We start from the raw sequence: 17,723 nt of genomic DNA on the forward strand, positions 1-17,723 counted from the left end.
GTGAAGGAAACAGACATACAAGTCCAGGAAGCACACAGAGTCCCAAACAAGATGAACCCCAAGAGGCCCACACCAAGACACATCATCATCAAAATGCAAAAGGTTCAAGACAAAGAGAGAATCTTAAAAGCAGCAAGAGAAAGGCAGCTAGTTACCTACAAGGGAGTTCCCATAAGACTCTCAGCTAGTTTCTCAAAAGAAACTTTGCAGGCCAGAAGGGAGTGACAAGATAATATTCAGAGTGATGAAAAGCAAGAACCTACAACCAAAATTACTCTATCCTGCAAAGCTGTCATTTAGAATCGATGGACATATAAAAACTTTCCCAGACAAGAAAAAGTTAAAGGAGTTCATCACTACCAAACTGTTATTATATGAAATGATGAAGGGTCTTTTTGAAGAAAAAGATAAAATGTATGAACAAACAAAATGGCAATGAATACAGATCTATCAACAATGGAATCTACAAAATGAACAGGTAGAACAGAAACATTCTCATAGATACAGAGAACATTTTGTTGGTTGCCAGTTGGGAGAGGGGTTGGGGGAATGGGTGAAAAAGGTGAAGGGATTAAGAAGTACAAATTCATTGCTAGACTGACAAACCTCAAAGGGAAAGGGGTTGGGGGTTGGGAAGAAATAAACCAAAGAACTTATATGCATAACCAATGGACACAGACAATAGTGTGGGAAAAGGTGGGAGAGGGGCGGGAGTGGGGAGGAGGGGGTCAATGGGGGGAAAATGAGGAACATCTGTAATACATTTTACATCCAACAATAAAGATTTGAAAAAATATATAAATAAATAAAAATCTTACCTTTAAAAAAAAAAAAAAAAAAGTTCTGTTAAATAGTGAATCAGATTACATCCTCTGTCTTGAGAACACTAGCCTAACATGCAACGCCATGGAAAGGTTAATGTGTCTTCAGGGTTTAATTGCTGAACCTACTCCCAACTCAAAAATATTAACTATAATATAATGCTCTTATACCATCTTCCTGATATTACTTAACCTCAAAGCAAGGAGAGGATCAAAACAAGAACTTGCCGTCTCAGCAAGTGACTTGCCTTGGCTGCACAGTAAGAATGGACTTCTCCAACCCTCAGTGTAGTCCAGATTATTGCAATCAAAATGCTTACTTTGAAAACAAAACAAAACAAACAAAAAAAAAAACTGTTCTTTAAAGTAATTGAGAAATAACATATTCATTAAGTTCCTATTAATGAGAAACAAGGAAGCTTAAATTGTGAAGTGTGAGAACATACACCTAGAATGGGTACAAAATTCTGGCAGTGCCCACTATACTGCACAAGGCAGTATACACACAGAGAGAACATTCAAGTTTTCAGAATGAGGAAAAAAAATAACAGCACCGAACATTTATTAAACCCTTATGTGCCAGGCATGGTGTTAAGTCTTTGGATATATTCTTAGTTGAACTTCACAACTGCCCTGAGGTTGATCCATTATCATTCCCATTGTACATTTGGGGAAATGGTATTTGAGAGAAAGAAAGGAGAGAGACTGCAGACCTATGCTTTTTGATGACTACACACATTTTCTACTCAAATTGAGAATCCACTAGAAAGCATAAGCTTTACTGATGGCTGACCAGTAGTATTATCTGTGTATCTCCTGTTATATCTTATATTATTATACATGTATTAGGTACTCAAAGGAGAGCACATGTCCTACTGTAAGACAGCTTCAAGGAAATATGTGATTTGGTCAATGAAAAACAGATAAAATCTTTTGATGAGTGACATGTATAGCATCAGAGAAAAGTACTCTAAAAGAACTGCTATATATAAAAGGCTTATTTTCACATAATAGTATGAACCCATAAATATCCTTATTCAAGAGTTATCAGTGATGAATACTAAAAATTAAATATTTTACCTCTCAACTAAATGTTTAATCAAATAAGAACACTGAGGGTGCATGTAACTTTTTTATTGAGGCACAACAAGGCATTATAGCCTGCCTGAACTCGAGGCAGTCAGTTTAGTAAGCTGAACGTTAATACGTTAAGGATTAAGTGCAAACAATATACATTCACAGCTTCACTAGCAAGGCTACATCACAATTTATAAAGTGCCAGATTAGTGCTAATTGTCATTCAGCTTGAAATTGTTGACCTTGGGGAGGGAAACAAAAATAAGGACCTCCTCCTTCCTCTAGAAATGAAAACACTTCCCTAAACCAATTAGTTGCAAGGTCAAGGACTACTTTTCCTTTAATTCCACTAATTACAACACCATCCTTTTGCTGTCAGTTATGCTTTGACTTTCAATCTTGATAAAGAAGGTAGCCTGAAAATGTAGAATATTTCCAACTACTTCCATAAATGGCTCCCCTGTGCAAACGTAACCATATCTGGTCTCCCTGAAAGAGTTGAAGAACTGCGTGATTGCTAGCAGTTTCGTGGTCTGGAGCACCGTCATTGGCATAGGCAGATACCAAAACCTCTTCATTCTTCATGAGGTTGACGTACAGTGGCACATTCACCGCCAGCTTTAGCATGTGAAAAATGAAAACGTATGTGCCATTCACTGGACAATTAAATCTACCAAGTTGAAGATCAAACGTTTCTCCCAAGTTGTTCAGAAGAAGATCAAACACAATAGGTTGGTCTAAAGTCCCGGGGGCGAGATTAGAGGTTCTGGCTGCTGAAAAGGCAACTCGCATCTGCTGAGGCAGGGGGTACACATGTACTGGCAGTATGGTGGCTGCTGGATTTGTCACGGGCACATCCACAGGGGTCATGCTACGGGAGTCTCCTTGTCCAGAGTCACCACTGTTGAAGGTTTCGTTGTCTCTTTCTGGGCTGCTCACCTGAGAAGAATCACTCCACCCTGCTGTTTTATTAGCAACAGTGAGTTTCTCATAATGAAGCAGTTAGCTTTGAACACAATATTTAACATTAGTCGGCTACTGAAACACAGATAAAGATACATTTTATAGTAAATTCCAAAACAAAAGCAATAAAGTATAACTATAGAATGCTTTTCAAGATTTTCCTGGGAATAGGTTTTATAACACTCTTTAAAAGCCAGAAGAGACCTGAGTGATCTTGTCTAGTAGCCTCATTTATTTTTTTAAGATTAAAAAAATAAGGCCCCCAAAATGTTGGATAACTTACCACTAGTTAAGGTTAGCAAAGTCTAAAACCCAGGTTTAAACATTCTTTTTACTTCTTTGTCTTTCTTTCATAATTCTCACCATTTTTTTTTTTTTTTTTTTTTTATCCTCACCCGAGGACATTTTTTTTTATTTTTTTTTTTTTTTTTCACTTTTTGTTCAGGTAGAGTGGGAGGGAGAGAGAGAGGAAGAGAGAGAGAGAGAGAAACATCGATGTGAAGGGACACATCGAGTGGCTGCCACCCACACGACCGACCAGGGCCGGGGACAAACTGCAACCGAGGTACATGCCCTTAGCGGGAACCGAACCCGGGTCTCTCAGGACCGCAGGCCGACGCTCTAACCGCTGAGCCAAACCGGCCAGGGCAATTCTCACCATTTTTAATTCCTTAGTGATAAACCTACTCAAAGTTTCTGATGTAGAAAAACTCAACAAAATTGAGATTATGTAAAATAACCAACTTTTAGAACTACTAGCTTTTTAAGGATATACTAGTATGGTACTAAGCCCATGATGAACGCATGTTCTTCATTTCCAAGTTAATGTCATATCGTGAAATGTTTTAAGTGCTGTACAAAAACACTGCTTACATGTAGGGCAACGCAAATACTGCCTACTTTCTTAAAAAGAAAGGAAAAAAAAGACTCTTTTCCTGTGACAAAGTTAGCAACTCTTCAGTAATTCTTGATTTTCTCTGTTACACTGAATCTTTAAATAGTACCTTCATATTTTATTTATTTATTTATCCTCACCAAAGGACATTTTTTCATTTTTTGTTCAGATAGAGTGGGAAGAAGAGAGAGAGAAACATCGACGTGAAAGGTACACATCGAGTGGCTGCCACCATCACAACCCAACCAGGGCCAGGAACAAACTGCAACTGAGGTCAAACTACAACCGAGGCACATGCCCTTAGTGGGAACTGAACCCGTCTCTCTGGACCGCAGGCCTACGCTCTAACTGCTGAGCAAAACCGGCCAGGGCAGTACCTTCACATTTTAAAAAGTATTACAAGTTTCCTGCTTTTGTTTCAAGTTTTAATTATATATCTTAACTGTTGCTTATTCCTATCTATCAATGTAACAATACTAGAGTATTTGCAAGTGCCCATTATTACAAAACCATCATCCTGAAACGTCCCATGAAACAATTTTAAGTCAGCATTGTGAATATATAGGGTGGGGCAAAAGTAAGTTTACAGTTGTTTGTACAGAAAATAACACAAGAATAAATTCTGTTTTGCATACTCACAATTGTAAACCTACTTTTGCCCCACCCTGTATATCGAAGGTTAAATTATGCTCTGGTGTCAAGAAAATTGAATCTCTCTCTTTCTCTCTCTCTCTCTCTCTCTCTCTCTCTCTCTCTCACACACACACACACACACACACACTTTCAATTAACCTGAAAACTGATTCCCATAGCTTTTCTAAGTAGTCTAATAACTCCCTCGGGTCTTTAGTACTACAACTTAAACAAAAAACCTCAATAAAAAAAATGCTGAAAACAGTGTATTTGAAGAGAACTTGACAGAGGGTAAGGCAGTTTTGGATAAACTACTCGATTATCCTTACCTCTTGAATTTGCCCGAGGACCACCAGATGTCCCTCCTCGCTTGTAACACTGCTGGAAGTTATCCTAAAAAGAACACATAATATTTTCCTTGGTACCAAAAATGTAAGACAATAATATTACCCAGGATTATTCGCTGGTAATTCTGTAAGATGCAAGTCCTCTTAGCCCTTTATCTGGCCTTCTCCAACAACCCAAGAGGCTCAGATGTTTCCAAACACCAAGAAAAACAAATAACAAGGGCAACAGTAGCAATATTTGCTTCATCTGTTAATAAACCAGACCAATTAGATAAGTTAATTTTTTTAATTGATTTGCGAGAGAGAGGAAAGGAGAGAGAAACACTGATTTGTTGTTCCACTTGTTTATGCATTCATTGGTTGCTTCTTGTTTGTGCCCTTACTGGGAATCAAACCCGCAACCTTGATATATTGGCACGATGCTCTAACCAACTGAACTATCTGGCCAGGGCCTAGGTAGGTTAATACATGCAAAAACTAAAGCATCTAGAGAACACTAAAAGATACAGCCTAGCTGATGTGGCTCAGTGGTTGAGCACTGACCCACACACCAAGAGGTTGCTGGTTCGATTCCCAGTCAGGTCACATGCCCAGGTTGTGGGCTGATCCCCAGTGTGGGGCATACAGGAGGCAAACGATGGATGATCTCTTTCATCAATGTGTCTCTCTCTCTCTCTCTCTCTCTCTCTCTCTCTCTCTCTCTCTCTCCTCCCTACTCTCCCTTCCTCTCTCTCTAAAATCAATACAGAAAAATATTTATTTTTTTAAAAGATACAGTACTAGATAATGGGAGAAATATAAAAATATGACATGGTCCTCTGTCCCTCATCTCAATATAAAAGGAGATAATAAAGCAAGAACACAGACTATTTCAATCTTGCCCTATTTATAAACCAAATTATAAAGACAATTACAAAGTATATTGGGGCTTTGTTTTGTCTTAACAGAGGAACTGATAAGAATTACATTGTATAAATGTATTAGTCCAAGGAAATGTAATCTATTATCTTGAAGAAAAAATGTTCAAGAGGCAGCATTTCAGACTGCCTCCTGGGTGTGGTAAAAGCCCTCCTCCGTTCAACCCATGAAAAGAATACTTAGTAGTATAGATTAATACATGTAATAGAAAATTTAAACAATACACGAAGGTATATAATGAAAATAATAATTAAACCTCCTACCCAGACTCTTAGTCCTCTTTCCAATAGCAACCACTACGTTTCCTCAGAAAGAAATTTAAAACAGTACACAAAAATATTACAATATTGTTGATAAGAACTGATAGGTCCCTCCCTGGCCAGTGTGTCTCAGTTGGTTGGAGCGTCATCCATACACTGAAAGGTGGCAGGTTCAATTCCCAGTCAGGGCATATGCCTGGGTTGCGTGTTTGATAAGGCAATGAATCAATGTTCTTTCTCATATTGATGTTTCTCTCCCCCCACCCTCCACTTCCCCTATTTCTAAAATCAATAAGCAAATATTCAGATAAGGTTTAATAAAAAAGAAAATATACACCCTGGCTGGTTTAGCTCAGTGGTTGGAGCGTCGGCCCACAGACCAAAGAGTCATGGGTTCGATTCCAACTAAGGGCACATACCTCGGTTGTGGTTCAATCCCCAGCCCTGGTCAGGGTCACGCAAGACTTGGCAACCAATCGATGTTTCTCTCTCACATCAATGTCTCTCTCTCTCTTTTTCTCCCCCTTCCCCCACCTTTCTTTCCCCCTCCCTCCCTCCACTCTATCTGAAGATATATGAAAAAATATCCTTGAGTGAGGATTTAAAAAAAAAAAAAGAAGAACAGATAGATCTGTTACTGAAATCTACATTAACCAACACACTCCTTTCACACACAGTACCTGAGGATCACGTAATAACAGCTAATATATGCATGCTTCATACACACCCAGCATTGTGGTAATAAACATATGTATTAGTTCATTTAATCTTCAGAGTATCTCCTATAGTAATCCTCAAAACACTTCAGAGTAGGATGAGCAATTGAAACAGATGAGTTTTCATGTAATGAATGAGGAGCTAGAGCTCAGAAAGCTTAAGTAACATGCCCACGGTCACACAACAAGAAAAGTGGTGAAATCAGGGGTCAGTCTCACCTCATTAGGTGACTTGGTATGTTCTCCAAGGTGCGTTCTTCACCTTTTCAATGCTGCCTTTGTACAGACATCCCTCCTTCCTCACATAACTGTAGGCTCTTTAAGGGCAGGTATTTTATACATTTCCAACAGAACTCAGTGTGATACCATACTTAAAGGCTTATAAAACTTCAAAACTTAAAATGTTGATGTAGTATATATACTCACATATGTCCAATGACAGGGAGTTCTCAAGGTTTGTTCAAGTCTAACACCCCCCCCCCCATTTGTAGCAAAGCAAATCTGCTGAACTATTCAAATCAAAATGAACAAAAAAATTAAACTTATTTAAAAAAAAAGGACTTGGTTATACTTGATATCAAGAGAAATTCAATTTAAGGCAATATAATAAAGTTAAAATCATGGGCTCTGGAGTTAAAGAACTTGCATTTTAATCTTAGTTCTACTTTTGCTTGCTGAGTAACCTTAGACAAGTTATTTAACTTGTTTCTAAGCCCCCATTTCTCTTATAGGGTGAAAAAATAAATGAGTTCATACAAACATGATTAATACAGTCCTTAAGACCTTCTAAGTTGTCATTTATCCTCCATGGGTTATTAGAAAAGCTTCCAACTCAACTCTTCACAGTACTTACAAGTAAAAACTAAGAGTTCCTTACACAAAACAAATTGTGACTGCACTACAGTATCATCACCAGCTTAACATCAACAACTGTACTACTATTCAACAGTAATGACTATTCTTACCCTTTGGGAATAAGGTGTTCCAGGATACTCTCTAGCTTGGAACTGTGGCTGGCTATAATTTCCATTGGAAACTGAAGGAGGTCCTCTATAAGTATCAAAACCTAATAAATAAACAACTTGCATTAAATTATGAGCAAAATCATACTAAACTTTTAAATAGTCTAATCGTATATCATTCTAAAAATAATATTGATCCTAATGTCAACATTAGATGTATGCCTTATTTAAGCAAACTCAATTAATATTGCTTCCACAATAAGACACACATTTATAAAACATTGCTAACTTCAAATAAGCCAACTCTAGCAACTGACTGCTGCTGGAACGCAGGTGAGGTTGGGAATGGTGGTAGGGTAAGTAGGTAGCTAAGGCTTCTGTGTAGAGTACGTTGCTAACACCAAGCCATGACTGAAATACTTGGAACCACATTTAAAATTAAAGAGGATACCATTGTTATTGTCTCAAAGTTTATGTTTGTATCTGTGGCATGCTCTGACAGGCAACTAGAAAATGGGCATTGTCTAATTATGATACATTTCAAACAATCAAGTCAATTAACAAAAGGAAAAAATGATTCAAATATGAAAACCAAAATTCATTCCTGGAAAAAAAAAAAAGATGCTCAACCTTTCACTTAAGTAAATAACAGGATAAATCTGCTTTTCATACCAAAAAAAGTCCTCTGTTATAGAGAACAGGGATATTAGAAATACTGTATTTTGCAGAAATAAGGACTTCTTTACATTATAAATGACAACTACAAAAAGAAACAGGTAAAGTAAAAACAGTTTGAGTCAAGTTAGTATCTAGACAAAATAATTCGGCATAATTCAATTTTATTCAGAGCATACCTCTATAACCACCAGAGGACCGATACGTATTGGTGAGTAATCTCCCGCCACGAGCACATCCTCTAACAGACCCCCGGCTGCTGACAGATGCTTGAGAGGGTCTGGGGAACACACCCGTCTGTGCTGGGTAAAGGGCAAGGCTGCCATTGCTTATGTGAATAGTTCCATCAGGATAACTTGCTGCTTAGAGAAACAGTTTTAAAGTCCGAGAGTTAAACTGTAATAAAGATTCAATATTCTTTACACTTAAAAGTCACTATATATCGAGAAAGAAAAAGAAGGGGAAAAAAAAAAAAAGTCACTATATATCAAAACCTTTAACAGGATTTTCTCCCTTTGCCCTGGCCAGTTTGGCTCAGCAGTTAGAGCATCAGCCCACGGACCAGACACCTGGGTTCGGTTCCCGCTAAGGGCACGTACCTCAGTTGCAGTTTGTCCCCGGCCCTGGTTGGGGTCGTGTGAGTGGCAGCCAGTCGATGTGTCCCTTTCACGTCGATGTTTCTCTCTCTCTCTTCATCTCTCTCCCTCCCACTCTATCTGAACAAAAAGTGAAAAAATGTCCTCGGATGAGGATTAAAAAAAAAAGAGGTCGCCGGTTCAATTCCCAATCAGGGCACATGCCCAGGTTGTGGGCCCGATCCCCGATGGGGGACATGCAGGAGGCAGCCAATCGATGTTCTCTCTCTCATCGATGTTTCTATCTCTCTCTACCTTTCTCTTCCTCTCTCTCTAAAATCAATAAAGAAAAAAAAATTTTTTTTAAACAGGTGCTATATATGTATGAATATACAGAGATCTCTCGCTACACACACACACACACACACACACACACACACACGGTGGGGCAAAAGTAGGCCTACAGTTGCTCGTATGGAAAATAATATAAGAATAGACTGTTTCGTGTACTCACAACTGTAAACCTACTTTTGCTCCAGCCTGTATATTTAAATAGAACATTATTCAGCCTTAAAAAGGAAGGAAACTCTGACACATGCTACAACATGGAAGAACCCTGAAGACATTATGCTGAGTGAAATAGGCCAATCACAAAAGGACAAGTACTGAGATGGCACTTACATAAGGTAAGCACCCATAGTTAAAAAGTAGTCAGATTCACAGAGACAGAGTAGAAGGGTGGTTGCCAGGGTTTGGAGGGAGAGGGAATGGGAAGTTAGGGTTAAATGAGTCCAGAGTCTCAGTCGGAGAAGATTAAAAAAAGTTCTAGAGATGAAGGATGGTGCTGGCTACGCAACAATCTGAATGTACTTAATGCCACAGAACTGTGTGCTTCAAATGGTTAAAATGATCAATTTTATGTTAGATATATTTTACCACAATTAAAGGGAAAAAGACTAAATATTTCAGATCAAGGAGTAAAAGAAAATGAATTTTCATTACTACTGAAATTGAGAAGGTATATGAAAAGAATATCTTCTCAGTAATTCACCTGCCCTGGGTTTTCATAGTACAGGTGGTGAGAACAGAATGAGGTCATTTGTGGGATTTACACTTACTACCTCTTGTGATTAACCAAGCACACGATCATTTGCTCAGATTTAAGTTTTAGAAGACTCAGTAGTGGTCTGAAATACCAACACTAAAAATCTACAAGTGCTTCTTAAATTAAGAAATAACTACAAAGTCGCTCATTCTTTCATGATTTAGAATAGCATGGAAGATCAAAACACTCAACTCTAAGCAAACCGTGGAATAAGCATACTAAATTACATTTTCAGATTGATCAATGCTTTAATTATAAGAAGAAAGAAAAGAGAAAAGGCCAAATAGCCATCTCTCTGCACTGAAAGAGTTAACAGAATGGTTTCAAAACCTCCATACAAGCAGCTGGACAATGCTCCATCTACCTCTATGGCTGTCTATGGCAATCAAAGCAATCAGGTTTAAAAATATGAGTCTATATATTCATACAAATCAATCATCTAAGTTCCATCTCTACAAAAGTTAAAATGGTGAACTTCACTAAAGAGAGGAAACAGCATAAAGTGTCCACACCTGAACATAGAAAGAGGTAATGCTTATTGCTCAGGAAAGAACTGCTGGAGCATCACTACAGAGTTGCTTTCCATTCAACTAGCTGTCACCTAAGTCTTCAAAATACCACTCCCAAAGATCTTACCCGTCTCCTGAGAAAGAACAGTTTGTTCTATGTGTATAGCTGGCAGTTGGCACTGGAGTGGTGTTTGTGTACTTGCTGTAGTAAAACTCTGATTGTAGCCAGGTGAATAGGGCGATTCTTTTATTTCTTGTTCTTTCCGTGGAGGCAGAGGTGCATTAACATTAAATACCTTAAAAGACAAGGGTATGCTGAGCCGTGTGTAAGCTTCATAGAAAATGATTAAGGGTGACATCCAGCAAAACTCTGCAACATTCAAAAACTTCTATTTGATGGGCAAAGGACTTGAATAAACATTTCTCCAAAGAAGATAAATGGCCAATTAAGCACATGAAAAGATGCTCAACATCATTAGTTATTAGGGAAACAGAAATCAAAACAACACTGAGATACTACTTCATCATACCCATTAGGATGGCTATTATTTTTTAAAAAACAACAGCCCAGCCGGTGTGGCTCAGTGGTTGAGTGTCAACCCATGCACCAAGAAGTCACTGGTTGATTCCTGGTCAGGACACATGCCCAGGTTGTGTGCCAAATTCCCAGTACGGGGCATGCAGGAGGTGGCCAATTGATGTCTCTCTCATGTTTCTCTCTCTCTCTCTCCCCCTTTCCCTTCCTCTCCCTGTAAACTCAATGAAGAAAAAAATTAAAACAAATAACAAAAAAAGAAACAGAAAATCCAAGTGTTGACAAAGTTGTGGTCAAATTGGAATCCTCATGTATTGCTGATAGGAATGTAAAATGGTGCAACTACTGTAGAAAAGCTAAACATAGAATTATCAGGTGATCCAACAATTCCACTTCTAAACATATACCCAAAAAAATGGAAAGCAGAGATTCAAATAGATATTTGTATATCAATGTTCACAGCAGCACTGTTCATAGTAGCCAAAAAGGTGGGAACAACCCAAGTTGTCCATCAACAGATTAATGGATAAACAAAATGTGGTATATATATACAATGGAATATTTAGCCAAAAAAAAAGAATGAAATTCTGATTCATGCTACAACATGGATGAACCTTGAAAACATTATGCTATGTGAGATAAGCCAGATACAAAAGGACAAATATTGTGACTCTACTTATCTGAGGTGCCTAGAATAGGTAAATTCATAAAGATAGAAAGTAGAATAGAGGTTACCAGGGGCTTGGAAGAAGGAGGAATAAGGGGTTACTGTTTAATGGGTACACAGTTTCTGTTTGGATGATGAAAAATTTTGGAAATAGTGGTGATGGTTATACAACACTGTAGATGTTCCTAATGACAGTGAATTATATACTTAAAAATGGTTAAAACAGTAAATTTTATGTTATGCATATTTTTAACACAGCAAAAACAAAAACTTCTATTTGCTTTCTCATAGAATTTAAACTCAAGTACAAAAGTTAATCATCCTACTATGCTACCATAATAATGCTCACTGAGAATAAAAGCTATATAGGGGAAATGGGTACTCTTTCAAAAACTAAAGATGAATTTTTTTAATCTGCAATGTACTGTATTTCTATCATTGCAGGCAATGAACTGTCCAGACTCTGGCCATCATCTATAAAACAGCACTTGTATGACTCTCTAGCCTTTTTATCCTGTTCCATTTTTTCTCACAACACATAGCACCTGTGATATATACACTCCTCTCTCTAGCCCCCCACCTCCATAAAAAAACATAAAATTCTTGAGCACAAAGATCTGTCTCTTTTTCATTGTTACAACCTCAGTAACTTAAGAACAGTGTCTGGCTCCATGACTCTCTGGTTTTTGAATGAATGAAGAATGAACGAATGAACAAACGAACACCACTTTGTACTGGGTAGAATTCAAACAGGCAAAGACTGGCATGAGCAAAAAAAGGTATTGTGACAAGAATGTATAAGGCAAGCGCAGAATATAAATTCTGATGGGCTTTACCAGACTTCAGAAGTTACTGAGTGTCAGACAAAGGACTTTCAATTTCATTCTGTAATGGGCCACTGTTTGCTTTTATTTAGAAACAGGAAAAAGTTAGTAAAACCAATGTGGCAATTCTGTGCAAGATGGACTGACAGGGAAAGAGAAAAAGCAAAGAAACTAAGCTGTTCTAAGTGGCCAAACAGGAAGAGATAAGATTAGTGAATTCAGGTGTCTGAATTCACCAGCCTATCTCCCTGCATTGTGCCTGCTTTCCATTGCCACTCCACTGGCCCCACGCCACCACCGTTGCTTAAAAGTACCTGGAGTGGGCCCTGGCTGGTTTGGCTCAGCAGTTAGAGCATTGGCCCACAGACTGTGGGGTCTCAGGTTCACTTCAGGGTTAAGGGGTGTACCTGGGTTTCAAGTTTGACCCCTGGGGAGGCAACCAATTGAAGTCCCTCTCACATTGATGTTTCTCTCTCTCTCTCTCTCCCTCCCTCCCTCTCATCCATTCTATCTAAAAATCAGTGGAAAAATATCCTCAGCTGATGACTAACAACAGCAAAAAAAGTACCTGGAGTGAAAAACTAAGCACCATCAGGAAAGATATTCATTGGCTAAGACTTTTGGGTTTTTTTTCTAACACTGTTTTATATTATTCTGTGTTCACAGAACAAACATACAAACCTAGTTGTAATATTACCATAAAAAATTTTAAACTACAATTTGTAATTTATGTCATTCAAAATACCACACAGCCCTGGCCAGTTTGGCTCAGCGGTTAGAGCGTCGGCCTGCGGACCGGAGAGACCCGGGTTCGGTTCCCGCTAAGGGCACATACTTCGGTTGCAGTTTGTCCCCGGCCCTGGTTGGTCGTGCGGGTGGCAGCCACTCAATGTGTCCCTTCACATCGATGTTTCTCTCTCTCTCTCCCTTCCTCTTTCTCCCTCCCACTCTATCTGTACAAAAAATGGAAAAATATCCTCGGGTGAGGATTAAAAAAATAATAATAATAAATAAATAAATACAAAATACCACACAAATTTGAACAATTCTCTAAAAACCTGCCTGAGATGAAGTCAAATGAGAAGTTTCAACAATGACAGAACACCCAGGTGTGTGTCCTCTATGTCTAGTTATGGATGCTATAGAACATCACTAGTGTGATATTAGAAATGGTTAGTATTATTAAGATGTTCTTACAAAATTATGTTTCTCACCCACACAGTTCATTTGTTTAATAGAGGTCCTCAGCTTTGCCTGCTACTGATTTTCACACAGGGGGAACTGCTCTGATAAACCCCCATTCAAAATTCTTGAGGCTTTACTCTTCCACCACAAACAACATTTCTATGGCACAAATGTAAAATTCTACCAGCTCAAATAAGGGTAAGAAAAATGGCAAATGTATTCACACAGTACCGAATAACAGGTATAAGAGAAACAATGGCTTTTTAACAGGAATAATGAACTGCGATCATCATATACGCTTCATACTCACCGTCTGCATGGCTTGAAAGGGCGTTGTGCTAATAGTTACTGAACTACTACTTGCTGGAGGTGACTGGAAGCCCTGTTCAGGGCCCTTTGACATGGGAGGGTTTGGAGAAGCCAGTGCAGATGGTTGCTTGCTTGGGGGAACTGCTGCCTGGGGAGCAGAAATGCAGCATCAGCCAATAACCTACCATATAACAAGCAGTTAACATACACTAAAGGCCAGACTAGCATAAGTCAGCAAGTTCTACAGATGACAACTGGACACAGGAATGCAAAAGAACATATTCTGCTTACAATTTCAAATTGCATCTGCTGATGCGCCTCACACAGCTTGCTGACTGAGTGAAAGAGTCTCCCTAATTATCAGTCTAACAGATGAGGGGCTGAACTGCTGAGGAGTATCCAGTTCTTTTCAAAGCTGAAATGGTATTTTTCTTTAGGCTAAGACTCTAATATTATTCCAAATTCATACAGTAGAATTAGGCTTTAGAAAAATTGGGTTAGTTCCTTAGTCATTAATACTCCTCCTATTTTGAAATCCTATTAGTGGATTTCTAAGAAACAGAACAGAGCTTGATCTAATTTAAATAATCCTTATCTAAGGGAATAAGCAAATACTTGATTTAACAGATTATAAATCCAAAGGCCTAAAAAGATACCATAATTCAATCCCATTCAGATTATGAAGCAGACAGCTGTGACCCACTTGGTAACAAATATTTCCTCTTCTTAAAATGAGGAACCAAGTAATTTCCATTTAGACCGAGTCAGCATCACAAAAACTAGCGTGTATCTATAATTTCTTATATTCTATAAGGAATACATATTCTTGTAAACTTGGTAACCAACAAAATCCCAATGAAACCTAAGAGTTGCTATATTAATAAAAAAATAAAAAAAATAAAAAATCATCCTATCTTGCTGTACTACCTCAAGGATTTGCTCAAACTTATCAGCAAAAACTATTACTTTAAAATTGAAAGCACAAATACAGTGTTGGGGAAAAGTAGGTTTATAGTTGTGAGTATGCAAAACACAGAGTTTATTCTTTTTTTTTTTTAATCCTCACCCAAGGACATTTTTGCATTTATCTTCAGATAGAGCAGGAGGGAGAGAGGGTGGAAGAGAGAGACAGAAACATCTATGTGAGACATGGAGTGGTTGCCACCCACACAATCCCAACCAGGGCCAGGGACAAACTGCAACCGAGGTACGTGCCCTTAGCGGGAACTGAACCCGGGACTCTCTGGTCTGTGGGCCAACGCTTTAACTGCTGAGCCAAACTGGACAGGGCAGAGTTTATTCTTGTACTATTATGTATTCATCATCGTAGTATTTTCCAAATGAACTGTAAACCTACTTTCGCCAATCGTGTATAATACTGTAAAATGCTTTTGACAAAAATAGCCAGAAAGAGAATATATATCATTCCAATTAAGTAAGTGCTCACAGTAACACTATAAAGTTGAGTCTTCACAGTTATATGAATAAAAATATTTTTCTTCTAAGGATTTCTTCAATATAAATATAGTAAGAAACCTGACCTAATCCCACCTAGAACTTTTCATCTTTTTTGACATTAGCAATTTGGATACATTTATTGTATCTGATAAAGCAATATTCTATTAAGTCTACTTTATAGCAAAGTCACAATAAAGTTACCTATATAAGTTCCAGGACCACAATATCTACAGAAAGCAATATATTAGTACAGTATAAATGTTAAATCGTTCAACTGATCATGCCTGTAACTCATAAAATAAGCTGGTTCTGCTATTCTTTAAGACAGAAAAGAAATCAAGACAATTGGTCTCTTATTACCTCAGGAGTCTCTGAGGTCATAAACTCTGTTTCAGATCCTGAAGAAGTCTGATCAGTAGTAACCAAGCAAGCATTTGAGCTACAAGTAACTGGAGATGAAGCAGCCTGGATACAGGAGGATAATAAAACATTATAAAAGACATATTTCGTTCACTTTGTATTTCTTGGGCCATGGACTTCCTAATATATTACTCTTATTGAGCACCCAGTAGTGCTGAACACTATGCTAAAGACTTGACACATACTAACACCTTTCATCCTACCGTAAGCCTGTGAGGTAGGCACTACTATCCCCATTTTATTGACAATCAGGGAAAGGCAAAGAAAGGTGAAGTAATTTACCCAAGATCACACTCAATTAAGTGGCAGAGCTGAGATTCAAACTCAAGCAGTCAGCTACACTGTCTTCCCAGGCCTGGTCACCAAAGCGACACATCTAATCCCACCTTCACTTGTTAAGATTCTTGGCCCTGGGAACCTGGGGCTAGATTTTCAATCTGGCACTCAATAGCAGTTCACTGGAGAATAAGCACGGGCACATTTAACACTCTCAGCAGGTGTCATAGTAGCCATGCTTTTACTGAGTGCTCTCAGAGTCTTAAAGGGGTAGGCAGAAATATAAATAGAAAGGATAAGCTCTATCTAAATCACGATGGCATCAAAATTCTAACAAAAAAAATTAAAGCTAATAATATTTATAAAATAAAAACTGGGAAAGGCCTGGCTGGTTTGGCTCAGTGGTTGAGCATAGGCTCTGAGACCAAGGGGTCGCAGGTTTGATTCTGGTTAAGGGCACGTATCTGGGTTGCAGGTTTGATCCTGGACCCTGGTCAGGGTTATGCAGGAGGCAACCAGTTGATGTCTCTCTCTCACATCAATGTTTCTCCCTCTCTCATCCCTCTCTCCCACTCTCTCTAAATAAAAAATAAATAAATAAATAAATAAATGGAAAAATATCCTTGGGTAAGGATTAAAAAAAAAAAAAAAAAACTGGGAAAAAGAGTAGGAACTAAGGCTGTGACAACTGTAACCAATAAAAAACTAAGAGTGGCTAGGAATTCTATGGTACAACAGGCATTAGATATAATGGAGAGAGAGCCATAAAAATCTAGCAATCACAAGGTCTCAAGTGTCAGTGAATCCACTCCTTTTACCTAAACGCTCTGATGTGGTTCTCAGAAGCCCAATCAATAAGATGGGTGAACTGGAAACTAATTAATGGTAACCAATATCAAACCAGTTATGTTTCAGTGACCTTCTAGAAGGGGTCATCATGATATACTTCTTGGGAGAGAGTTGAGAGCCAAGTTTAAAAAAGGCATGAAAAAAAATGTTTCATATCCTTTATAACATTTTATATAACTAAATATATAGGTACAATTTAGATCTGACCAAAATATTGTTCATTGAAAGCCTCATGTAGAATCTTAATAGCTAGAACAGATGAAATGGAGCTCTTTAGTTATAGCAGTGACTGAGGTGAGAGACGGTGCTCAACAAACACATTTTGAAAATTGAGCCATACCTTACCAACTAAGTATAAATCACTGTAAACAATGCTGTTTCCTCAGAAGTGTTTGGAAGGGAAAACAACAACTACTAACCCACCTAGTCAAAATAGTTAACCTTCTATCAAAGCAGCTACTGTTAAGAAAATTGCCAATAAGGCTTTCAGTGGGATCCAGAGAAAATTTTTAAAGAGATAACGACCAGAAAACTAGTGAACCTTGAACTTACCATTGATGGAAATTCAATGTAGCATTTACAGGCCTCAATGATCTGGTCCCTTTATATCCCTAAGTGTGTTCTGTGAAAAACAGTTCTTCAGAAGGTTAACTATTGTGTGGGGGTGGGGTGGGGAGGGGGACTAGCTAACCATGAGTTGAAAAAAAATTAGTTTCTTTCTTTAGACCCTTTACTATGCTGATA

General features: G+C 38.2%; 1 protein-coding gene across 5 annotated transcripts in view; it reads right to left on the reverse strand.

The window, feature by feature from the left end:
- Positions 1–1,939: 1,939 nt before the first annotated feature.
- Positions 1,940–17,723, reverse strand: part of CAPRIN2 (caprin family member 2) — a 58,561-nt gene continuing 42,777 nt past the window's right edge. For 2 of the 5 annotated variants that reach the window (XM_036253158.1, XM_036253159.1), the window contains exons 13-19: positions 15,795–15,899; positions 13,978–14,124; positions 10,584–10,752; positions 8,447–8,626; positions 7,596–7,696; positions 4,719–4,782; positions 1,940–2,860 (exon numbers count right to left, since the gene is read on the reverse strand). In XM_036253158.1, coding sequence (XP_036109051.1) covers positions 2,292–2,860; positions 4,719–4,782; positions 7,596–7,696; positions 8,447–8,626; positions 10,584–10,752; positions 13,978–14,124; positions 15,795–15,899 — 1,335 coding nt within the window. In that variant the 3' untranslated portion in view covers positions 1,940–2,291. Of the gene's footprint in view, positions 2,905–4,718; positions 4,783–7,595; positions 7,697–8,446; positions 8,627–10,583; positions 10,753–13,977; positions 14,125–15,794; positions 15,900–17,723 lie in introns of all 5 variants that reach the window. The other 3 variants (XM_036253162.1, XM_036253161.1, XM_036253163.1) reach the window with 3 other exon arrangements.

Source organism: Molossus molossus, unplaced genomic scaffold (assembly GCF_014108415.1).
Source record: "Molossus molossus isolate mMolMol1 unplaced genomic scaffold, mMolMol1.p scaffold_m16_p_10, whole genome shotgun sequence".
Taxonomy (NCBI): Eukaryota; Metazoa; Chordata; class Mammalia; order Chiroptera; family Molossidae; genus Molossus; species Molossus molossus.